The sequence below is a fragment of the Rhinatrema bivittatum genome, chromosome 9, assembly GCF_901001135.1.
Source record: "Rhinatrema bivittatum chromosome 9, aRhiBiv1.1, whole genome shotgun sequence".
Lineage (NCBI taxonomy): Eukaryota > Metazoa > Chordata > Amphibia > Gymnophiona > Rhinatrematidae > Rhinatrema > Rhinatrema bivittatum.
In genome coordinates this window covers 188,903,614-188,929,818 of record NC_042623.1, presented here as the reverse complement: position 1 = coordinate 188,929,818, position 26,205 = coordinate 188,903,614, and the positions used below count along the sequence as shown (strand labels likewise).

Sequence of the window (26,205 nt, the reverse complement as noted above, 5' to 3'; positions counted from 1 at the left end):
TATTGGAAAACTAAGATTAAAAGAAAAACAAATAAACCAACAACATGCAGCATTCCATATATATTGGGGGGGGAGGACAGGAGTGTTGTCATTGCATATGAAAAGCGTGACTCAATCGTCAGAGTGGTAGAAACTTGAATGAAACTGGATGAAAGGTTCAAAGGGGGAGCTAAACTGACAGAAGGAAGAAAAATGAGATTTTTATACAATCAGTTTCTAGTCTAAAAAGACCTTGTCAAGTGTGTGAGTGCATTTACATCATTAACCCTTCGCCTTCTTCCTACTCTGCTGGCTCTGCAGAGAACCTGCTCCTATAGCATGTCTTGTGTTATATTACCCCACCTAATCAATCCCTAAGGCTTGCTCTATGCGGCTTACAACATTTCATCAAAACACATTTTATAAAAGAACATTACAAAATATTACAAAACAAAGCTCCTTGTGTTTCATTGGTTCCAACAGAAGGAAGTGCTTGAGATTTGCAGCCATCGGTTTTTCTCAATACTGTCAGAACAGGCCTGAATGCCCCATGTCTTCATATAGAACTTTATTTCTCCATCCAACGAAGCTTCTGTGTAAAAAACCTGATTTAACTACCGCTAAAATGCACTGAGACATGGCACATCATTCATCCAGCAGTACATAAAAAAAAGAGAGAGGATTCTTCATAAGACTTTCACACTAGAACGGCGCTGGACATGCAACTTTTGTATTTCAGCAAGGTGAAGAATTTGAAAAACCTGTCAAAACTGTGCCCCTAATGGGAACCAGAGGAATGGAATAACCTAGAAGGTTCACCAAAAAGCGTGAATCACATCTATGTGAAGATAAATCTAATTAACCAAACAGTAATTACTGTTAATATTAGTATTTGTAGAGGGCTTTTGATGTGTGCAAAACAAACTTAATGACGTTCAAGTGTCTGTCCCAGGTTTCACAGCTCTCAGCATTATATTAGAGCACAAGCTCTGCACGTGGTCACAACATATCAAACAAAAACTTTCCTTCAGACAAGGTGTGGTGTTGCCAGAAATAATCAGAACATGTTATTCCATTTTCTGATGCGCCAGTGGATGCCACATTCATGGGGATAGTGCTCGTTATTAGATAGCCTGGACACTTGATGGGTCGAACAGATTACGTAATTGGATCTGACCGCACAAGTAACTGGGTCTTCCAAAGATTGCACCGTAAAGAAATGATGCAGTAACTTTCTTTACTTTTTTTCATTTTATTTTTTTTTAATTATTTGTACACTATTTGTGGCAATCGTATTATTTCTTACCTTTGGCTGTAGTGATGATGGTGCTTGTGGCACTGGATCAGTGATATAGGTCTTCTTGGTGCTGGCTGCTGGATATGCTGGGGCTGGTTCTGGCTTCCAGGCAGTCTGTGGGCCATAGGCTGGTTCAGAATCGTTTCTTGCCCCATAGCCAGGGCCTGCAGGGTATGCTGGGTCTTGGTATAGATTCTGGACAGGTGGGGGATACCTGTAGTCTGGCTGGGGTGGGGAATAGCCATAGTCAGGGCCCCGAGGTTGTGAGGGAGAATACTGGATGGGCTCCAGGGGGCGAGCCTGCTGAGAGCCAGGTTGGAGATTGTAGTGCGGTCCAGGCTGGGGACCTGAAGGTATAAAGTGAGGGCTTGGCTGAGCAGATTTCACCTGCACATTAAAGGTTGGCCGGGTAGGGGTGGATGCAGTAGTGTACGATGCTGGCACTGGCTGAGGCTTCATTGCGCCTGTGGAAGAGACAGGCGCTGGAGTAGGTTGAGAGGTGGCCTGTGGCTGTGGCTTAGTCGTGGATTTTTTGGTGGCTGTTAAAGGTGGCTGGGTGGGAATGATCATCCTCTTGTGCCCTGTAACTGGAGTGCTTCCTGGGGGAGAGGTCATTGAGGAGCCCTAGAACACAAAAACAACAACAAAATAAGGAATTACAAGAAGCAGAAAGCTATGAACTTCCAAAACAAAATCATGCAGCTGCAACTGAATCACCCTCGCTATACACAGGGAAACTTATTCAATACTCAGGGGCAGATGCGGGCGCTGAACAGTCAGCACCCGCTCTCTTAATGCACGCATGGGTGCCCCAAAAGGGGGGGGGGGGTGCCATGCAATATTTAAATTAGGGGGTCACACTAGGAAGGAGGTGCTAGGGTTGCTTGTGCGACCCGCCACGGCTGCCTGTCTGCCAGTAATGAAAACGGTCCCTGAGTTCATCGGCGGCCATTTTCATTACTGACACAGACGGCTGGTTATGAAAACCAATGCCGAGATTACCGGCATCAGTCTTCATAACTCAGCAGTCTGGAAACAGGATGCTGGGCTTGATGGACCCCTGGTCTGACCCAGTATGGCACATTCTTATGTTCTTAAAAGCAGTTTTTTCAGCTTTTCTGTACTTCTTTTCAATGCGCTCAGCTATTAATGCCTGCTCCAGGTAGGCGTTAATGTCTGAGACGCACATTTATCTTTTTGCATTGGGAGTGAATGAGCAATGGCCTCATTCATATGCATTTGCATGTGATGAGTGCTATCATTCACTCCGCATTAAGACGCGGGTAAAATAGGCGCTAACCCCCTTATTGCATTAAGGGGATTGATTAGCACGTATTTTACCCGCGTCAACTGCTCGTTAAGAGTACGCTCGGCATATAACGCATCGGCCCCTCAGTGCTATAACCATGATTATTACTGGTTTAATAACCCATTTTGCATATACTATATTACTACTCCCATACTTCATATAATGACACCAGCTAGCCCCACTAGTGTCCTTAGCATTCATGTAGCACGGTTTAAAACTACTATTTCCAGCAAGCATAGAGCACTGAACGCTTCAATAATGAAATGGCGGCCTATGGCTTGAGGATGCAAATATGTCTGAGGCAACCTGTGAACAATGCGACTACTGTAATAGGGACCAATCAAGTTTTCACATTCAGCAAAATCAGTCTGTATAAAATGGATTCCAGCATGTTCACTTTGCACTCGTACCTGTCAATCTGAAATAGCATTCCATGCCAGTCCCATGACCTTACCATGCAATGGTACAATCAGTGCAATCGTGCAGAATGGTTTATAATCAATAAGCATACACAGAACAGCTCAGTTTGACCAGCTGTGTAATTATTCCAAATCTGACTCACTATGCTCAGTGGTGTCCATGGCCTGCTCACCAACATCTCAACTATGTGCACTGCTTGCATGTCTCATACATGTCACATCTTGGCTTGCTATTTTCCTCCACCCGCAGGGTTTATTCCAAGTTTCCAACTTTTTGTAGCAAACAATGTCCAACATCTTACATTTTTACCCATGCCAGGAATGAACAGGGGGAGTGCTTTCATTATAAACTTGCTTTGTTATTTCCAAAAATCTTTTGTTCTGAGGTCACACACATTCTGTTTATGCTGCTTTAAGTGAAAGATGAACCAGAGTGAGACAAGGACCCAGCAGCACCCCCATTTAAGAAAATCCATAATGGCGTGAGCAACAAGGCAGTAAGTGCTTTCAAAAATGTTAAACCCTTAATTTTCCTCAGAAGTGAGGTAAGAATAAACAGAAGTGGGATCTGAATAAGGTTATTTGCCCTAACTGCTGACTAAATTACTAAAACACTTTTTGGTTGTGCAGATCAAGATTTCTACTTGATGTATACAATTTATTTTAGGAGAATCATTAGCAGGGAGAAAGTTCCAGAACTCTTTTACACAAACCAGTGTATGGTCAACAGGAAAAAAACCATCTAGACCTGCAATAAATCCTTGTTTCTAGGTGCTGAGGTTGCTCCATATGATGACTCTGGATTAAATGCAGCAGAGTTGAATTTGTGCGCTACCCCGGAAGATTTCCTTACAGCTTAGGGTCTCAGAATCATCTTTTGCATGGATTATTGCTGGCCTACGAAGGTTACCCTTTGTAATAGTGACAGAATTTCTGTCCTGCATACATAGCAATAAAGACTCTAAAGGATTTTTCTATGTCTTTTATGGCGACAGTGCTTCAGATACAAATGTGTTCTGAGACCAACATGATGTGGCTGGTCGCCCAAAGAGCACTGCAAGCAGCCCTCAAGCACGTTGAACTGTGGTCTGCTGGCCACAAGACGTCACTGCAAAACTCAACGAATTCTTTCAAGATCCTGGCCAAGCAAAGCCTTTCCAGAAAGAGAAAAGGCTCACAACATAAAGGAGTAGAAGAGGAGAACAGAGAGAGAAGAGGTGGCTCAGTCTGCCTACTCCAGCAACACTTCCCAGGAAACTGCAGAACATCTAGGCCAGAGCTTTCCAAACTTTTCATGTTGGTGACACACTTTTTAGACAAACAATTTCACGACACGGTAATTCAGTCTACTAGTAAACCAGAGGTTAAAGGTTAAACGAACGAAACATATTTCGACAATTTATGTATGTTTCCTTAAATATATACATAAATAAAATGTTTCACGACACAACCTATCTCATGAAAACCTTAAATTTATATTAAAAATATATATTCCAAGATTCATGTTATTGTTATAATTTATGAGAAACAATAATAAAACAAATTGTCTGTCCCCCACACACTCATCTCTCTCCTCCCCCAGCACATGTCTGGCCCCCACACACTCATATCTCTCCCCCTCAAGCACATGTCTGTCCCCCCAGCACGTTTGCCCCTCACTCACTCATCTCTCTCTCCCCAGCACATGTCTGGCCCCCACACTCATGTACCTCGTCTTTTTGATTGTTGCCAGTTAAGTGCTTCACTCCCTTCCATGATCACCAGACACTGCTGCTTGCAGTCAGTACTCCTCATGGCCAGGCCTCATCGGCAGCAGCAGCCAATGCAAGGATGGCTGGGCTCGTTCCACCCACCAAGCCCCCCAAACAAACGCGATTGACAGCAAAAATCACCCAATAATAAGCAACCCATAAACTGAAAAAAAAAAGTGAATCTCTAGAAAAAAAAAAGCCCAAACTCGCATCAGAGTTGACCGGGCTTGCGCGACACACCTGCACACTGCAGGCGACACACTAACGTGTCCCGACACACAGTTTGGAAAGCTCTGATCTAGGCCTTCAGATGAAATCTGTTTCTCTGCACCAGTCTCGGAATGTACTTTTCTATTTATTACTCAAAAGCTTAAATATGCAAACCCCTTCATTTGCTTGGAGCTTGTATCCTCTGCTGCCGTCCCAGACCCTACCTTCCACAGAAATAATTGTATTGCTTTGAAGTCCATTTAATATCAGAAGAGTAGGACTGGCTAACCTGTTGAAAATAGTAACTTGCCTGGTCCTAGGCACTATCATTTCCTCTTTGGGGTTTCTTCCTAGGTTTCCTCTCTTACATATCCTAGAATATTTTATATTTTAAATTGATAAACTTTTCTTGGACAAAAAAAGTGGGCATTATCAATCTTTGCTGCCTCTCATTTTTACAGATCTTTGTGCATCTTTCAGCTGCCTGTGCTATATATTCCTGCTTTAGGAGCAGCAGTGTAATGCATGCATTGAGCTCCAATACAAATCTGCTCCACATCTGTCTGTGCTGTATTCATGCTTTACATGTCTGCGTGACCTCCACATGGGGGCACGATGAAGATCTGCCCTTCAGCTGTCCATGTTGCAATCATGCTTTTCACATATAAGGGCATCAGTACGGCAGTACCCTGAATCATTTGGATTCACAGTGATGAGTGTGGCTCAGCAGGGAGTGTTTGCAAAAACATTAAGAGATCCATATTCCGTCACTATCCGGATAGCAAAATCAGCCAGATAAACATTCAACTAATTTTGGAGGTACAGTATATTCATTCAATAGTGCATCTGCACTACTGAATAAAGCTGGCTCTCTTAAGTCAGCTGGATAACTATCTGACTAGCTTTGGGACAGCTCATTGGCCTCAGACTTGGCTGGTTAAATCAGCTAACTCTGAATATTGGAGCTAGCCGGATAACTTTGCCAGCTAACTCAACTCTTCCCAGTGATGCCCCTAACAGCCAGCTAAATTCTAGCTGGCTAACTTATTAGCTAACAAGAATATAGCTGGCTGTGCCCAAAACATTCATTTAGTCAGATAACTTCTGAGTTATCCGTCTAAATGCTTCTGAATATGAACCTCACTAAATGCTTATTTCTCCTCTGTCATGAGATACATGTTGGCATGATTAGAGAGAATAATGATTTGGGGGCCTATGAAAAAAATGATTAGCATGCATCGAGAACAGTGCACCATACAATAAGGACCTAGCATGCATACTACATTGAACCTTGAAGACATCAGCACATACATGCTAAAATGACCTATGTACATGTAAATGAAGGGTCCAAATGCACAGAATCATGTGGTATGCTCTACTCCATGCACTACGGACTGAATGCTTGCTAAAATCTAAAATGTAACACCTGTCTCGGATGAGGTGTTAACTCTTTAGCATGCAGGCTGCATAAAGGTCTCAGCTACCAGCAAGCACTGTGGCCTATAGATGGAGTGGATGTACAAGAGATGACACTGCAAAAGCTTACCACTAGGCTCTTGAATCAGAACACATCCTTCTCCACTTCTCTTCAAAAAAGAAAAAAATATATCAACGCATTATTTTTATAACTTTCTACACAAATCCACATTACTTTACCCCATGAAAATGCCTTTTCAAACAAAGATTTACCATATGACAACTGGTGTCCACATATTATACACAGAGGAGTCCATATTCAGCCACTGTGCGGCTTGACAAGTTAGTTGGATAAACTTATCCTATACATTCAACGGTACGGCTGTGTCACTGAATATAACCAGCTACCCTAAAGTTATTCAGATGTTTATCTGGATAACTTTAGGACAGGTCTAGGAGATGACCAGACTTGGCCGGATAGCTTATCTGGCTAACTCAGCTCCTCTCTGTTATGCTCCCGGCCAAATTACCTGAATAAATACCTAAATATTCATTTAGCCAGGTAACTTCTAAATGCTTCTGAATATGGACCTCAATGTGTAAAGCACACTGGTTTTACTGTCTACAATGCCGGGCCATTTCACAAGTTAATGCCGATTGCCATCATTGTAATAATCACTGCTGTCCTTGATGTGGGTCATGAGTCCAAAGACCTTTGCGTGTGATTGGGCAATGAGAATAAACAATTTTTTCTGTTGGGCCTCAGATTTCAGATTCTCCTTTACTGAGGTTATTGAGAGTCTGAAGTAACAGCACAGGCAAACGCTTTTCTGGAAGAAATCTAATGTGCTGGATCTATCCTAGACCAGATTCTATATGGGTTTCAGTACAGAGACAGTGGTACCCTCTCTGATGGATGAAGGGAGATTGGGTTTCCCGATACTCCTCCACTCCACAGCCCCATTTGACATGGAAAATCTCCTTGGAAGATTAGCTAGTATGAAGACTGAGGACATTACCTTTAGGTGATTTCTATCATTTCTATATGAAAGGCAGCAGCGTGTGCTGTTAAATCCCCAGTTCTCTAAACCTTGGCTTTTAAGTTGGGAAGTATTGTAGGGATCGGTACTAGGACTTGTATTGTTTAACATTCATCAATGATCTGGAACAGGGAATGACAAGCGAGGTGACAAATTTGCAGGTAACAAAAAATCATTCCATGTTGTTAAAACAGCAGTGGATTGTGAGGAACTGCAGAAGGACCTTGTCAGACTAGGAGACCGGGCATCTGAATGGCAGATGAAATTTAATGTGAACAAGTGCAAAGCGATGCACACAGGAAAAATAATCCCAACTACAGGCACACAGTGCTGGGTCCTGTATTGGGAATCCCTATCCAGGAAAAGAACCTTGGACTTGTCGTGGACAATACGTTGAAATCCTTGGCTCAGTGCTTGCTGGCGGTCAAAAAAGCAAATAGAATGTTAAGAATGATCCAAAAAAGAACGGAGAACAAACGGAAAATATCATATTGCGACTGCACCTTGAGTACTGTGTGAAGTCCTGGTGCCCCGTTCTCAAGAAAGACCCAGCAGAACTAGAAAAGGAACAGAGGAACAGGCCCCAGCCTGCGTAGCCTCTCCTTCGATGAGAGGCTACGCAGGCTGGGGCTCTTCAACCTGGAAAAGAGACGGCTGAGGGGGGGGACAGCAGAGAAATATATAAAAACCTGAGGGGGTGGAAAGGGTACATAAAGGAAGGTTATTTTCCCTTTCAAATAACACCAAAACAAGGGGACAATCCATGAAACTAAACCCAACGGATTCAAAGCAAATAGTAAAAAGTCCTTTTACACTCAGCGCACTATCAAGCTCTGGAATCTGTTGCCAAAGGATATGATTAATTTAAAGGAAGTCTGAACAAGTCCCTGGAGGATGTGTCCATAACACATTATTAGCCAGGTAGATTAAGGAAACTATTGCTGTCCTGGGAGTAACAGGAAACAGATCTACTTTTTGGGATCTGCCAAGTATGTGTGTTCTGGATTGGCCACTGTCAGAGACAGGATGCTGGGCTCAATGGACCCTGGCAGACATCACAGATGTGTGCTTTGGTGTGGCTTTTCCTCTCCTGGAATTCTCGGCTCTTCTTTCCCTTTCTTTCCTAAGGTCAGATATCTTCCCTCCGCCCTCTTTTCCTGCTTCTGCGCTCAAGACTAATAGCCAACCCCACGTGCCAGCCTTATTGTTATACAGGTTTCCAGCAAGGAAGGCCAGCTCAAACTCAGTTTAGTATTTATGCAATAATGTGTACCTTCTACATACTATTTAGTAATCATACGATATCGTTTGGACAAAGGTGAACCGGTAGATGTAGTGTATTTGGATTTTCAGAAGGCGTTTGACAAAGTCCCTCATAAGAGGCTTCTAAGAAAACTAAAAAGTCATGAGATAGGAGGCGATGTCCTTTTGTGGATTGCAAAATGGTTAAAAGACAGGGAACAGAGAGTAGGATTAAATGGTCAATTTTCTGAATGGAAAAGGGTAAACAGTGGAGTGCCTCAGGGATCTGTAATTGGATTGTGCTTTTTAATATATTTATAAATGATCTGGAAAGAGGATATAACGAGTGAGGTGATCAAATTTGCAGATGACACAAAATTATGCAAAGTAGTTGAATCTCAAGCAGATTATGATGAATTGCAGGAGGACCTTGTAAAACCGGAAGACTGGGCTTCCAAACAGCAGGTGAAATATAACGTGGGCAAGTGCAAAGTAAAGCCTATAGGGAAAAATAACCCTTGCTGTAGTTACACAATGTTAGGTTCCATATTATGAGTTACCACCCAGGAAAGAGATCTAGGCATCATAGTGGATAATATATTGAAATCATCGGCTTAGTGTGCTGCGGCAATCAAAAAAGCAAACAATGTTAGGAATTATTAGGAAGGGAATTGTAAATAAAAACGGTGGATTTCATAATGCCTTTGTATCGCTGCATGGTGAGACCGCACCTTGAATACTGTGTGCAATTCTGGTCACTGCATCTCAAAAAGGATATAGCTGCACTGGAGAAAGTGCAGAGAAGGGCGAACAAAATGATAAGTGGCATGGGATGGCTGGCCCTATGAGGAAAGGCTAAAGAGGTTAGGGCTATTCAGTTTAGAGAAGAGACGAGTAAGGCAGGGGGGATAAGATAGTCTACAAAATCATGAAAGGACATGAACAAGTTGTAAATTGGTTATTTACTCTCTCAGGTAATAGAAGGACCATTGTGCATTCCATGAAGTTAGCAAGTAGCTCATTTAAAACAAAGCTAAGAAAATTCTTTTTAACTTAGCGCATAGTTAAGTTCTGGAATTCATTGGCAGAGGATGTGGTTACAGCAGTTAATGTAACTGAGTTTAAAAAGGTTTGGATAAGTTCCTAGAGCAAAAATCCATACACTGCTATGATAGTAATTAATAAGCAATAGTAGCTTGTGATCTATCTAATGTTTGGGTACTTGACAGGTATTTGTGACTTGGATTGGCCACTGCTGGAAACAGGACGCTGGGCTTGATGGACCCTTGGTCTCACTCAATATGGCATGTTCTTATGTTCTTAGGGGAAACATTAAGGCCTGAATTCTGGAGAAATCAGAACTATGCAAAAATTATGAACAGGAATAAATCTCAGCTGAAAAGTTTCCAATATCCCTTAAGTAAGCCCAAATATCTTTTCTTGCAATCAAAGGAAAGCAGCTATTCAGCTGTTTATTTGGCTCAGGAATTTTGCAGACCTGAGATCTACATACATCACTTGCCAACATTTGAATGGCGCCATCAAAGAGGTTAAATTAGTAGTGGTAGTTGGTTCTAACCCTGGGCAGAATTAAAGAGAAGAACTCCAGATTCCGTTTCGGGATTGTAAAATGATAATGGAGAGGATACCATGTTTCTAATTGAAAATTACAAACCAGTGGGCCAAACTGCAGTGGCGACATTCCCGAAATCCCTGTATGTTCCATGCTACTTTTTCACAGATCTACCATGTTCCTTTATGACTATTTTATAAAGTGCATTAAAACAGCTAAGGATGTTCTCTGCACGCATTCTGTTTGCAATGCTAAAGAAAATTGGATATTAAGCATTCAAATCATATGCAGCAGCCATGCTAAAAAAAATGAAAATTTTAGTGCAAGGATTTAAACATTGATGGTATTGTTATTAAGCCATCCCTACCTCAGCAGCACTACTAGTTATACTAAGAGACTTGCTGTGTGAATAAACAAATTGAGAAAACAAAAGGTTCGTCAGCAAGCAGGGCTGAATTAGCCATGACCTGGCAGTTATGTCATCCAATGGTGCCATCAGGACAAGTGCAAGGTGATGCATATAGGGAAAAATAACCCTTGCTGTAGTTACACGATGTTAGGTTCCATATTAGGAGCTACCACCCAGGAAAAAGATCTAGGCATCGTAGTGGATAATACTTTAAAATCGTCGGCTCAGTGTGCTGCAACAGTCAAAAAAGCAAACAGAATGTTAGGAATTATTAGGAAGGGAATGGTTAATAAAACGGAAAATGTCATAATGCCTCTGTATCGCTCCATGGTGAGACCACACACCTTGAGTACCATGTGCTTTTCTGATTGCCTGTTAGGAAACAAACCTGTGCTCCCGCGCTATCGCCACGATGAGGGCTGTCCCTGGCGTGGTCCTGCGCTATGGTGCAGCGCTGCCGTGCAGCGTTCAAGCCGATGCAGCCTTGCTCCTCCCCTTTTCGTCCCTCCAGGCAGCACCCGCGTCTTGAGCGGGAAACTACGGTATTTAATCTGACAGTCCAGCACAAGTTCCATGCCTCAGCTACAGGCTCACTTGTGCTGGTGCTGTCTTCCGAGTTCATATCTTGCCACTGTTTGGGATTGTGTTTCAGATTGCCCTTGTTTGCCACCTGCCTACTACTTGGACTGCCTTTGGATTACCCTTGTCTGCTGCTTGCCTACTACCTGGATTGTGTTTTGGATTACCCTTCTTTGCTGCCTGCCTACTACCTGGACCGGCTTCTAGATTACCCTCGTCTGCTGCCTGTCTTCTGGGTGCGACTACCCTAGGGTGCTATACCTGTGCCTCTTCCTCTGCGGACATCGGCTTGTCGCCGGGAACGCCAGTGCTACCTTCCTTCCCGGGCCACTGCAGGTAAGGCTGTTGCACTACCATTGGGTTCACAAAACCCTAACATTGCTGCATCTCAGGGAAGATGTAGTTGCACTGGAGAGAGTACGAGGAAAGGCTAAAGAGGTTAGGGCTGTTTGGCTTGGGGAGGAGACGTCTGAGGGGGGATGTGGTGGAGGTCTAGAGAGGGGACTTGAACGCGTGGATATAAATCAGTGTTTACTCTTTCGGATGGTTCAAGACTGGGAGGCACTCTATGAGGTTGATCGGTGGCTCATTTGAGGCAGGTCGGAGAGGATTCCTTTTCACTCAACACATGGTTGGGCTCTGGAGTTCATTACCAGAGGATGTGGTTGTGGCAGTTGGTGTGGCTGGGTTTGAAGGGGGTTTGGATGGGTTCCTAGAGCAGAGATCCGTGAACTGCTATTGATTGATGAGGATTAGTAGCTTGGGATCTATTCATTTGATGTTTGGGTGCTTGCCAGGTGCTTGTAACTTGGTTGGCCACTGTTGGACATGGGATACTGGGCTTGATGGACCCTTGGTCTGACCCAGTATGGCATTATCTTATGTTCTTATGACCCATCTCGCTGAGCTAGCTCTCCTGAGCATGTTTGAGAGTTCCCTTCCAGGCTACTTTGTGAGCCTTTCAGTTTTTTTTTTCATCTGAGCTACCGCATGGATGTGTATTCTTTCTCCGTTTTAATTTTTGGTATCTTGGTATACGTTTTTGTTAATCCTTTAATTTTTCAACCCTTGTGTTATCTTGCTGCCTCGGCAACCCCTCAACAGTACTTTTCAGTACTCAAAAAAACAAAAGAAAACCCATAACAAAATATGGCTGGCTCTACAAAGGCCGCCCTCAGCAGCTTCAAGGATTGTATGTATTGCAAAAAGAAGTTCATCACCAACGGCCACAATATTTGCTACTGGGCCTAATTGTTACCACTGTGGCTAGGTATCACTGTGGATCCAGAGATGGAGGAGTTACGCAGGTCTGTAAAGAGTCATAACCAATCCTCTTCCCAGAGTGGAGACTTTTCTAGCTCCCCTGGTACCAAGCTGAGCAGGAACTCCTTGAGTAGAGTTCTCCCCACTTCTATGCATACAAGGAAGAGCTGGTGATGCATTTGGTATCACTGAAGCAATGTTCAGAATCTGCCCTGGTGCATCAAGCTCTGGTACCATTGACACATCAGGACTGGGAGCCCACACTACCCCGGGCCATGGATCGGCACTTTCAGTACACAATACCTTGGTGCTAACAACACAGATATTCCTCAAGTCGGTGCAACATTGACACACTCCCTTTCCTCCTTGGGTTTCAGTACCTCATCAATCAAGTTGCATTTCAGTGTCATAGTGGCTAATCATGTCCAACTTGAGGGGAAATTAATATCCACTCATCCTTTAGTGTCAAAGTTCATGAAATGCTAATGGCATATGAGGCCTCCGGTAGCCAAACCACCAGAACTATGGGATCTCAAAGCAGTACTGGTATGGCTTATGAAGACACCCTTAAAACCACTGGAGTCAGCTTCCTTGAAATTTCTCACATGAAAAGTGTTATTCTTAGTTGCGATTACTTTGGTTAAAAGAGTCAGTGAGCTTCAGACAATGGTACCTTACTCGTCGTATATGGAATTCTTCCACAACAGAGTAGGTGCAGAGCGTGCACCCCATGTTTCTTGTCAAAATAGTGTTGGCTTTTCATATAAATCAAGCCATCATTTTAACCAAGTTCTTTTCACGGCTACATGCACATGAAGGAAAAAAGACCCTTTATGTACTGGACTGCAAGAGTGTTTACAACCAAAAGAGAATGCAATTACATCATCAGACTTCACAGCTATTCATATCTTATGATCCTAACCACTTGTGCATAACAGTTGCCAAGCATACTTTGTCCAAGTGGCTAACAGATTGTATCGAGAATTTTTTGCTTTAACTGGCCTCCAGATTACAGATTGCTCAGGCTCATTAAGTGAGAGCCATGGCTACATCCAAGGCTCTTCTGCCAATCATACTATCAAAAGTATCTGCAAAGTTGCAACTTGGTCATCAGTTCACATCTTCATGTTCTATTACTGTCTGGACAATCTATAAGAAGTGACAGTAAATATGGACAAGCAGTTTTGCAAGCCTGTTCACCAGGTAGACCACTCTCCATGGTGGCGTCCAGTCCTTTTTCAGTAAGTGATCTGCTGCAACCCTCAGTGTGGGACTCCCCACATGTCATGGCTAATTCAGTCCTGCTTGTCGACGGAGAAAGCAAATTTGCTTAACCTTAAATGGTGCTCTTCAGAGATAGAAGGATATTTACCTATCTCCCATATGTCAACTTCTGTCCACCCTTGGTGTTTCTTACCGTATATATGCTGATGACATACAGTTTTTCTTTCCTACATGTCATGACTGGGGATCAACAATACAATTTCTTACTCTTTGTTTAACATATATCAAAACATGGTTGCTTCACCATAAATTGAGCTTAAACTTATCAGAAACAGAAATTATGATTTTAGGAAATCCTTTGTTTGATAACATACCAACACATATTTCAGTCGACAAGATCAATATCACCAATAAAGACCGGAACCTTGGCGTATACTTTGGCTCAAAACTTAACATGCAATCTCACATCCAATCAGTGGTTAAAACCTCCTTTTACAAAATTTGTTTATTAAAACATATCAAACCACTCTTGGAACATGAAACTTTTCACACAGTTTTACAATCTATTGTCCTTTCTTGCTTAGATTACTGTAATGCTCTTTGTACCGGTCTTCCTACTTCATCGCTTCAACTCATACAAAACACCGCTGCTAGGCTACTCTCCGGATCCAAGTCATTTGATCATATGACCCCTGTCCTATATAATCTCCACTATTGCATTAACTGGTACATCCAGTTGCTCACCATTATTCACAACCTAATTCACAATAAAAACTGTTGGCTTTCTTCTACCTTACACTTATACATCCCTTCTCGTATTCTAAGGTCTAAAAATCAAATGCTATTACAAGTACTGTCACCAAAATTCACCAGGCTAATCATTACCAGTGAAAGATCTTTTTCTACTGCAGGCCCTATCATCTGGAATACTCTCCCTGCTCAAATCCAGCTCATTACTGATACCAAAAATTTAAAAAGGCAGTAAAAACACACCTCTTCAAATCTGCTTTCTCAGAATTGTCTGACTTCTAATCTTACCAACTTTTTCCTTATAGAATTCTCTCTCATTCTTAACCTTCTCTGCCGATTGCTTTTTCCCATTTTATTTTAGTATTGTTTAAATTTTTGTTTATGTTTATTGTATATTTTTATTATTAGGATATCATTTATGTATTTTAATTATTTGGTTTATTTTAATGATCTGGTTTATTGATAATTTTATGTATATTCTTTTGTAAACCGCTCTGAACCTTGGAGGATGCAGTATATAAGCACTTTTAAATAAATAAATAAATAAAAATCAGCCATGGTTAATACTCGTCCACTTCCCTGAAGAGTTGACTACTTACCTAAAGCTCATCTTTACAATCAACTGAGGTGCTCACGAGGCAATGCCCAAATGAAACGCCCACATATGCTTAGTAAAGCAAACATTCTATGTGTTAAGAGAAATGGATGCAATTGGTGCCATCGGATTTCATGGGTGATTCACGGTGAACCTGGAAGATGTGGTAGGCCTGATTGAAAACTGAAGAGTAGTAAATCACCTGGACTGGATGGTATACATCCCATGACTCTGAAAGAACTAAAAAAAATGAAATTTCAGACCTATTTCAATTCATTTGTAACCTATCATTAAAATCATCCATTGTACCTGAAGTTTGGAAGATGGCTAATGTAACCCCGATATTTAAAAAGGGATCCAGGGGTGATCCGGAAAACTGTAGACTGCTGAGCCTGACTTCAGTGCTGGGAAAAAGAATAAAACCAAAAACATTTAGATAGACATGCTTTGAAAGGACACAGCCAACATGGAATTACCCAAGGGACTTCTTGCCTCACAAATCTCCTATATTTTTTTGAAGGGGTGAATAAAAATGTGGACAAAAGGTGAACTAGTAGATGTGGTATATTTGGATTTTCAGAAGGCGTTCGACAAAGTCCAGCATGAGAGGCTTCTAAGAAAACTAAAAAGTAATGGGATAAGAGGTGATGTCCTTTTGTGGATAGCAAGTTGGTTAAAAGACAGGAAACAGAGATTAGGATTAAATGGTCGGCTTTCACATTGGAAAAATGTAAACAGTGGAGTGCCTCAGGGATCTGTATTTGGACCGGTGCTTTTTAATATATTTATAAATGATCTGGAAAGGGGTACAATGAGTGAGGTGATCAAATTTGCGGATAACACTAAATTATGCAGCGTAGTTAAATCTCAAGCAGATTGTGATGAATTGCAGGAGGACCATGTGCGAATGAAAGATTGGGCTTCCAGATGGCAAATGAAATTTAATGTGGACAAGTGCAAAGTGATGCTCATAGGGAAAAATAACCCTTGATATAGTTACACAATGTTAGGTTCTATCTTGGGAGTTACCACCCAGGAAAGAGATCTAGGATTCATAGTAAATAATACATTAAAACTGTCAGCTCTGTGTGCTGTGGTGATCAAAAAAGCAAACTGAATTTTAGGAATTATTAGGAATGGCAAATAAAACGGAGGATGTCATAATGCTTCTGTATCTCTCCATGGGGAGACCACACCTTGAATACTGTGTGCGATTCTGGTCACTGCATTTTAAAAAGGATATAGCTGCACTGGATAAAGTGCAGAGAAAGGCGACTAAAATGATAAGGGGCATGGAACAGCTGCCCTATGAGGAAAGGCTAAAGAAGTTACTGTTCAGTTTGGAGAAGAGACGACTGAAAGGGGATATGAGAGAAGTCTAAGATATCATGAAAGGACTTGAACATGTTAATGTAAATCAGTTATTTACTCTCTCAGATAATAGAAGGACCAATGGGCACTCCATGAAGTTAGCAAGTAGCTCATTTAAAACAAATCAAAGAAAATTCTTCTTTACTCGGCACATAGTTAAGCTCTGGAATTCATTGCCAGAGGATGTGGTTACAGCAGTTAGTTTAACTGGGTTTAAAAAAGGTTTGGATAAGTTCCTAGAGGAAAAATCCATAAACTGCTATTAAGGTAATTAAAAAGCAATAGTAGCTTGTGATTTATCTAATGTTTAGGTACTTGCCAGGTACTTGTGACTTGGATTGGCCACTGTTGGAAACAGGATGCTGGGCTTGATGGACCTTGGTGTGATACAGTATGGCATATCTTATGTTCTTGGATGACATCACCCTTGTGTCATGGCTCATTTATCCTGTCTTCGGAGAACACAGTTTATAGTAAGCACTACAAATACAAAAAGCCAATCATCTGGCAGCATGGAACTGGTCCCACACGAGAGTCCAGATGTATGCTGTAGAGCAATAAAATAGTTCCTTCTGTGGAGCTAATAACTTTTTTCAATTTTCTCTCTACTTTTGGGGCTGCTGAATGCATGCATGCTAAGAATTTTAATTTCCCTTACAAGCAGTGCTCTTCCCCCCTTCCCCTCCCATGGATTGTAACAGGGGACCGAGATCAAGGTTCCAGAGAAAGCTAAAGAGGATGGGATGGTGAATAAAAGTCCTTCAAATGACAGACTAACCAATTTTGGATGTTATTGATTTCATGGAAGGCAAGGCTGAAAAGCCAGATGTAAATAAGCAGTTTAGTATAACATCGCTGTGGAAAGATGTGGCTCCTTTTAACTGTTCTGCATCCAGCACAGAGAGCGTACACAGAACACGTTTCAGGACCAGACAATTTCTCCCCCCGGTGAATTTTCGCAATCTCCACTCCAACCTGGGCTGAGTATTGCAGGGGAGCCAAAAGCAGAAACCCATGAAAGTGGGAAGAATCCTGGGATGATTAGACTTTTTAAATTACTGCAAAACTGTTTGTGTGTGCTAGAAAAAAAAAATTATTTTCACCCACGACCAGCTCTGAGCAAAACTGTGTTTAAAGAACATAATTAAAGTTAGGCTTAATTAGAGACAAGCTCAAGCAGTGAAAACTCATTTCCTACTTCATCACTTCATTTTTTTTTAGTTTTGAAAATCAATCTCAGCCATCTGAACGTTCTGTATAATAACCACGAGACTCCTTTCTCCAAAGTACTGAAACAGCCAAATGCAAAACTATCGTGATATCTTTGCAAGTGGAATGACCATGTCCCTCTTTCTAACAAGTAGCATAAACTGGTCCCACAAATAAGCTATTATCAATATGTGCAATTGCAGAGTACAGGAAAGTCCGTTTGATCCCAGCAATAAAAGAGTGGGCATTCTGAGGTCATTTCCTTCTACCCTTCTAGTATTGAAGGTTTTGGAAAAGGGAAAAAGAAAACCCCCTAGTTTGAAGTTAATGGAAATCTTCCCCGTGGTATAAGCAGATTGGCTCCTTTATATTTTGTGGGGGATTTCATAATTGCTCAAACAGTTTCATTAAAGGGAAAACAAGAGGCACAACAGATCTATCTGCAGTGCAAGATACGGATAAACAGCAAAGCAGAATCCCACAAGCCTTCACCCTCCACAGTCTATTTTTACTAACACAATTCACGTTGAATGACGGAGAAAGTTTACAGCCTGCTACTCCCATTTCTCTGGTTTATAGTCAAACAGAAGGAATGTCGGCTAAAGCCGTATGCTGGCAGAAACATTTTCAATTATTTTCATGGGAGAGAAAAAGAAAAGAACAGAGAAAGCGAGGGAGACTACGTGACATTTACAAAGAAAACGCATCATTTCCTCTGTGCGGGCCTGGGGGGGGGAATGCATCCAAACAGGTCAGAGTGACACTGCGGTGCACTCTGCGGCATGAGATGGACGTTTTTCTTTATCCCCTTAAAAGCACTGCTAGATACAGCCAGCAACCTGGTTTGGGATAACAAATACCCATGTTCCCGATGAATAAAGGATAAGAAAAATCTTTTTTTTTGTTTTTGAACATGGTTTCTTTGAATTAACATCAAAGAGAAAATACCTTCTCCAATTAGTAAACACTTATTCACAATGTACAGATCGCCAACAAGCTCCAGGCACTGTGGAGGTCCAAAGGCATGGATCACATTAGTACTTCATATGGAACTGTCAACATGCCCGCAGATTGTCAAACTCAAGTTTTATATATACTCTGTATATACACTACATTATCCGGCATCCATGAGGAATAGGGGAGAGCCATTTAATCAAATATTTCTTTATCTGACAGCTATTTGTTTTCTGCTCCCTCCCTTCTCAAGGGCCGATGCAATATAGTGCGCTCAGCCTAGCACACAGCTTGACGAGTGGCTGGACGCCCCAGGATAACTCCTGATGCAGTAATAGGATCAGCGCATCCAAAATGCGCGTTCAAATAAGCACTCATCACATGTAAAATGCCATGTAGATGAGGCTATTAGCTATTACCCCGATGCAAAAAACTGTAGTGCGCCAGACGCGCACTTTTTAACATGGAAAATTTGACACCTTCCTCGGAGCAGGCATAAAGTCTTGCCAAGAGTCAAGGGCTCAATTTAAAAGCAAAAAAATACTGCTTTTCAGTGGCTCCTCCTACTTAGTATCATTGTGATACTAAGGAGGAGGAACTGAAGAAAGCAGCACCGTGCAAAATTAAAAAGGCTTCCTGGACAAAATAAAAATCTCAGGACATATAATAAACACGCTCCAGGCCGTGTATATTATGCATATATATATTGTTCCAGTCAATTAGCTGATGCGGGATAAAACAGTCACTCATATTAAGAGTCCACTTTCCTAACCCGCACACAGACACAGCTCAATACGAAGGCCAGTTTTTATACTGCATCAGCCTCTCTGGCAGCAGTGTGCAGGGAACAGGAGAGGAGGGGTTGAGGCTGGCATGGACAGAGCAGAGAAAAGCTATTCTGCTCCCTAATTTAACCCCTTCCATTCCTAAGCTTCATTCTCCTCATGTTCCTTTCACAGAACGGGAGGGGACAGAAAAGAGATCAAAACTACTCTGTTCCCTAACTGAACCCTCTCCTCTATTCAGTTTTCCCCACCAAAGCTACTGCCTAGGTAGGATTGATGTTCGTTAACAGAGCATTCCAGCTAGTAAAGTGCTGGATAAGAGCGCTTTATATGCTGTTGGGACAGGTAAGGAGGACTACCTTTTATAACAGGGGTCGGGAACCCATGGCTCGCGAGCCAGATATGGCTCTTTTGAGGGCTGCATCTGGCTCGCAGACAAGTGTCGCCATACTTCGCGGTTCCCCGCTGACCCAGCTGCTCCCCGGTCCTCCGCCGCCCGGGCTTAAAATGCTGTCAGCCCGGGCGGAACGCGGCAGGACAGCTGGAGTCAGCGGCACCGGCGTGCTCTCTTCTCCCCCCCCCCCCCCCCGGAAGGGGAAGTGGAGAGCATCGGGTGCCTGCGCGGGAAGAAGAGACCACACTAGCGTGGTCTCTTCTTCCGCGCAGGCACCCGATGCTCACCACTTCCTCTTCCGGGCCGCGGGGGGGAGAAGAAGAGAGCACGCCGACTGGAGTCATCCGGGTGCCTGCGCGGGAGTCATCGGGTGTCAGCCGGGTGCCTGCGCGGGTCTTCCCGCGCAGGCACCCGATGCTCTCCACTTCCTCTTCCGGGCCGCGGGAAGAAGAGAGCACCGGCGTGCTCTCTTCTTCCCGCGGCCCGGAAGAGGAAGTGGAGAGCATCGGGTGCGTGTCCGACGGGAAGAAGACTGCAGCGCGGCTCGGAGGAAAATGAAAATCTTCAACCGCGGCCGATGGGACTCCGCCTTCGCCTCCGCGAGGGCTGAAAATGAAGGAGGTTAGCGTTGGGAGGTGGCTGCTGCTGCCGCGAGTTCCCGGGGGGGGGAAGGGGGAGAGAGAGAGTGAATGAGCGAGCAAGCATGTGTGTTTGAGATCCTGTGTGTGTGAGTGAGAGATTGCATGTATGTGAATGATTGAGAGCCTGTATATGTGAAAGAGAGTATGTCTGTGATTGAGATCCTGCCTGTGAGAGAGAGAGCATGAATGTAAGTTTACCATTGGGACCCTGTATGTGTAAGTTTGTAATTGAAAACCTGTTTGTTTGAAAGAGTATGTGTGTATGATTGAGATCCTTTGTGTGTGAGAGAGATCATGTGTATGTATGATTAAGAGCCTGTGTGTATAAGTAAGAGAGAGATCATGTGTGTCTGTGTCTGATTGACAGCTGGTTTAGGTGATGGAGCATGTGAGTATGTGATTGAGAGCCTGTGTTTAAATGAGAGAGAGAGACCATGTGTGTCTGTGTGATTGAGAGCTGATTTAGGTGAGGGAGCATGTGAGTATGTGATTGAGAGCCTGTGTTTAAATGAGAGAGAGAGACCATGTGTGTCTGTGTGTGATTGAGAGCTGATTTAGGTGAGGGAGCATGTGAGTATGTGATTGAGAGCCTGTGTGTAAATGAGAGAAAGAGAGGACATGTTTGTAAGCATGTGAATGAGAGTCTGTGTGTGAGAGAAAAAGACAGCATGTATTTATGTGATTGAAAGCCTGTGTGTGTGTAAGCGTGAAAAGATAGACAGCATGTGTGTAAATGTGTAATTAAGAGCCTATATAAGTGAGAGAGAAAAAACATTTGTATATGTGAGTGACTGAGAGCATGTGTGTATAGGTGTGTCATTGAGAGCCAGTGTGAGAGAGAGCGCTGGTATGTGACTGAGAGAGGAGAAAGTTCCAAGCAAACCACCCCACCTCCTGCTAATTCAGAACAATCTCAGGACACCTGGATATCAAACGTTCCCAGGTATGCAGAGCAAAAAAATTTTTGTATCCTTATTATTTTTCATTACTGGATCTTTGTGTCTGCTATTTTGAAATATTTTGTTGGTATCTGGAAATGTTTTATATGAGTTTTTAATTATTGGATATTCCACTCATCAGCTGTTTCGAAATATGTTCTTTTTGTTAGTACAGTTTTACTGCTGATGATTTTATATTTCTTGATTTGTTTTATAAGGATGTGTGATGTTTCTTTTTTCCTTTGTTACACTGCATACAGAGACTCTGGCTTGTTGCAGTTTCCAATTCAGTTTTTGTCTGCATGCTTCTTGTTATGCGTTTTGGTCTCTTTATTCTATGTTAGGTGAGGGACAGCACGTGATTCAGGTGAGGTTTTCTGCTGGCGTGTAGTTTCTGTGTAGGACTCTATAGCAGCCTGACTTGGTCCGTTTTCCTAATAGGAGATGTATTGGTGTCTTAAGGCCTGGTGTAATATTTTCAGAGACTTATTGTACTTTAAAAGTGTGATCTTACATAAAATGCACACATTTACTTGTATTTAGTTTTAAACATATTATATGGCTCTCATGGAATTACATTTTAAAATATGTGGCGTTTATGGCTCTCTCAGCCAAAAAGGTTCCTGACCCCTGTTTTATAACAATCTTGTTTGACGACACCGAAGGAGTCTGCCCAACCTGTAGCAAAAGCAGTGACATGAGATCAGTTGTGCCGATGTGATGACAGTTTATTTGGTGCAAAAAACACTTTGCAGGAAATAGTAGCCAGCAGTGGGAATGGCAGTACAGGATCCTGTAATTTTTAACCTAGTGAGACGGTCTGTACTGTAGCATACAGAAGAGAATATGCAAAGAGACAGCTTGTGATGGACACACCAAGACAACCACCGCACATGTGGACCTGGTATGGTAAAAATCACTCACCATGTAAAATCTGGGTCAGAGAACTTGATTTTATCCCATGTCCCCTATAGTAATTTGCTCCTTTTTCCAAAGATAAACAATTTATTAAAATATGACTAATGTTAAAATTTAAACTTGATCACCCTTATGTGCTGTATCAGTTGAACACCAAATTTCTTACAAAAATTTTATTTCTCCCCAATCTTGCAATAAATTAAAAAAAGCCAACTATACACTTTAAAAAGTGGACTACCAAGACTAATTCAGCAATGGCTAACAATTTTCTTCATTTATATTTCTTTCCACTGACCTTTCATAAATCACAATCTTTTCTGATTACATTTGGTGCTCTGTTTATTCCTGCTCTCATATATCTTCAGATCCTGTACCTCAATCACCTGGCCTTCAGCTTTAACCTGTGCACTGCCATGTGGAAAGTCCGATCCTCAGATCAGATCTTCCGCTTCCCAGATTGATCAGGACTGGGGATACTGCAGAGGCAGTGTTCGTTTCATTTTACTTATAAAATGTTATATCCTACCTACAAAACTTGTTATCCAAGCAGACGAACAATGAAATGCATATAATCCATCCAAGAAACACAAAACTGTCACTACATAAAATAACATGCAACAAGACGACAATAAGATCAACAATGATTAAGCAAACCAAAATGGGAATGCTAGATAGGTAGGTAGAATCATATCATGCGGAAACCTGAAGGCTCTGCCTTAAGATACCACTTGAACTAATGACCACTTGAATGAAAACTAGCTGCTGTTAATTTAAACTACTGAAAGCCTGGTTGAAAAACCACGCCTTCACTGCCTTCCTAAATTTTAGGTAATCAGATTCAACCCTGATGTCTAGGGGAAGAGAATTTTCAAAGAGCAGGAGCTCGAAAACTGAATGACGTTTCTCTAGTAATATCGAGACAGATAACTGAAGGAGACAGAAGATGAAGGTAAGCCATCTGAGCAAATCAAAGAGCATGAACAGGAGAACAGGGAATCAAGAGTTTAGAAAGGTACACTGGGAAGCCAGAGCGAAAAGCACGAAATGTGACCATAAATCTGACATGGAAATTAATGGGTAAACAATCTAAATGGTATAATACAGGAGAAATATGATCAAATTTCCTGAGGCCAAAAATGATTCTTGCAGCAGTGTTCTGGAGTATTTGTAACCACTTAATTTGGAGACAGCAAATGTCTCGGAATAAATAACAGGTGGCAACAGTGGATGAATCTAAGGTAGAAATACATTTCTTAACTACACTGGAAATATAATGGGTCTTTGAGAATCAGGAGTCAAGTTTACCGTAATGCTGTTACGGTAAACTTGACCTTAGAGCCCCAGGGAAAAGGGTGCTAAGGTCATTGCCTAAGGGCGACACCTACTACCAGATTCAGAGCCTATGATTCCAGGGTTCCAGAAGGATCCATAACTGTCATTACAATGACTGAAGCAAACAAATCAGGAGGAAATATAAAATAGGGGGCGAAATTCCTAGGAAATTGAGAATGAAGGCTCATAGCACCAGATCCTTGCCCTATTCTGACTGAGCTACAAGTGCAAAAGAAGCACAAGGAAACTATTGGGTCAAAAAAAAAAAATCAGTACTTGTATTAAGAAAGCAATGCAAATTAAGAAGGTAACGGTCAGCGTAGGCTAAAGGCTGCAGGTAAGTTTTACCCATAAATTTTAGCTCAAAAAACTCTGCTTTGAAAAATCATAGGTGAGCATGTAACGAGTGCTGATATACATGCACTCAGGAGCAAGTATAATTTTATGTATGTATACTCATGTACACGTTTTCAAAAATCGAAAAAAATGTGTGCATGTTCTATCCTTGCCCCAGCTTCATCCCATGGAATGCCGCGTGTGTAAAAGGATGTGCAAAATTGCTTTTACATGCAATTTTACATGGTCAAAATACTATTTTTGCACATAAAAGCAGGTGTTATATGCCTAAATGTGTATTTCTTTAGGAAGGGACAATTCTTGACAATCTTTCGAAAGTGGTTGATAGAGTGTCCTAGTGGACTGTGGGGTGAAAGCACTTGAATGAAAGGGTGACCAAATCCCGTGGCAGCACAGACAGTTATAGCCAGTACCAGACATAACTGTGGAGCTCCCCTAAATCATGATCCAACATTGGACTTTTATTTACACAGACATATAGTACAATGCCGCTTCCACAGACACAATCTGAGTGTACACACTTTTATATTGTTTGGTGCTGACCAAGTGGTTCTTAAAGTTCCAATATAGAGATGAAATAGTTTATGTTGCTCCCTATTCCCTTTCTAGATAGTATTCTCATGGAAAAACCTAAAGATATCAAAAGTATGCTGCATCTCCCAACCTTCCTGAGATGATGGAATGGATCATACGATTCTCTCGCCATGATAAACATCCTCCTTGTATTGGCTTTCACTTAAAACTTCAGATTTGACGTTCAATAGTAAAGCAAGTTTGTTTTCCATAGTCAGCAGGATGAATTAGACCTGATCTGTGGGTGATGTCACAAGGCAGTACTGTACAGAACTGAGTTCTAAGCAGTATGTTTGGGGGTTCCCATGGAGGTATCTTCCTCAGAATACCCTCTCTGTTCCAAACCTAGTCTGCTTTCCAGGAAAGGGGGTGGAGGTGGGCATCATATGTTTAATTCATTCTGATATTTACAGAAAACACCATTTATGGTAAGCAAACTTGCTTTTTCAGTCAATAAGCAGGGTTTGGATTAGACCTGACCTGTGGGGAGCCCCAAGCTGGCCGATGTTTCGCAAATAGCTTCTTCAGGAGACCCATGGAGACCTATTTAAAAGACAACATTTGAGGTGAACTCAGTTGCAAGATTTTATTGATTTCAAGTGATCATGGGGCTCCTGAAGAAGCTATTTGTGAAACATCAGCCGTTGTTGAGCTATGATCACTAACAATTAATGTTACGGAGATTAATAGTCATGGATATAAATAGTTTTAATTGCATAAAAGAAAAGTATTGAAAAAAGACACCTTATTGCAAATGATGTAGCAGTCCGGGCAACCCAGTTTTGAAAGGGTACCCTGTCAGGCTTGCTGATGCGTTATAGATAAAATAGTTATTGCAAGACGAGAGTATTAAGTTTTGCTGTAGATTTCCTTTGCATGGTAGTTATTGATATCAGTGGAAATCTTGGGCTCTTTTGGTAGATTGGTTCTGAATACCTGGCAATTAGGAAGCCTGAAGAATTGCTTTGTTTTCTGTCATCCAGTGCCATATGTGTAGGGCCTCTTGACATAGGATCCATGATCCGGTTCCACCTTGTTTGTTCATGTAGAACATGGCTACTTTCTTGTTCATTTGTATCATTATGTTTTTCCCTTTGAGGATGTGTTTGAATGCATGAAGGGCACTGCACATCACTCTGAGTTCTAGTTTTTTGATTTGTGTTTTTCCAGAGTCGACCAAATTCCTTGTGTTTTGAAATGTCTGGTGTGGGCTCCCCAACCCACAGTGGAGGCATCTTTGATTAGTATCACTTGATATAGTACTAGTTGGAGGGGAGCACCTTCCTGTATTATGGAAGGTTGTAACCACCAGCATCTCTCTTCCTTCATCTCTGATCTAAGTTACTTTCATTTGAAGTGCCTATAGGAGTTGGTTCCACTAAGTTCTCAGCCTCCACTGAAGTTTATCGCATTTGTAAGCATGTAAATGGAACTATATGATTTACTGCGGTTAAGTGGCTTGAAAACATGAGAACTTGACAGGCTGTTATAATGTCGATTTTAGTAATGCACTGGCAGCTTTATACAGGGTGCCAGTGCCTGCCAGTTATTAGAGGCAGGCTACTTTTCCATGGGCCACCCTGTATAATTTCTGTATTATTTCCAAGAGTAAGAAGGCTTGAATTAGTATCTATGATGGCTCCGATGAACTGGATTCATTGTGTGGGGTCCAGAATT

General features: G+C 42.0%; 1 protein-coding gene across 11 annotated transcripts in view; it reads right to left on the bottom strand.

Annotated features, from left to right (window-relative positions):
- The window catches only part of LPP (LIM domain containing preferred translocation partner in lipoma), a 937,968-nt gene that overhangs the window by 247,976 nt on the left and 663,787 nt on the right, over positions 1-26,205 (bottom strand). For 10 of the 11 annotated variants that reach the window (XM_029617261.1, XM_029617260.1, XM_029617259.1 and 7 more), the window contains one exon: positions 1,286-1,900. In XM_029617261.1, the coding sequence (XP_029473121.1) occupies positions 1,286-1,900 (615 nt within the window). Of the gene's footprint in view, positions 1-1,285; positions 1,901-6,511; positions 6,532-26,205 lie in introns of those variants that run through there. The other variant, XM_029617268.1, reaches the window with a different exon arrangement.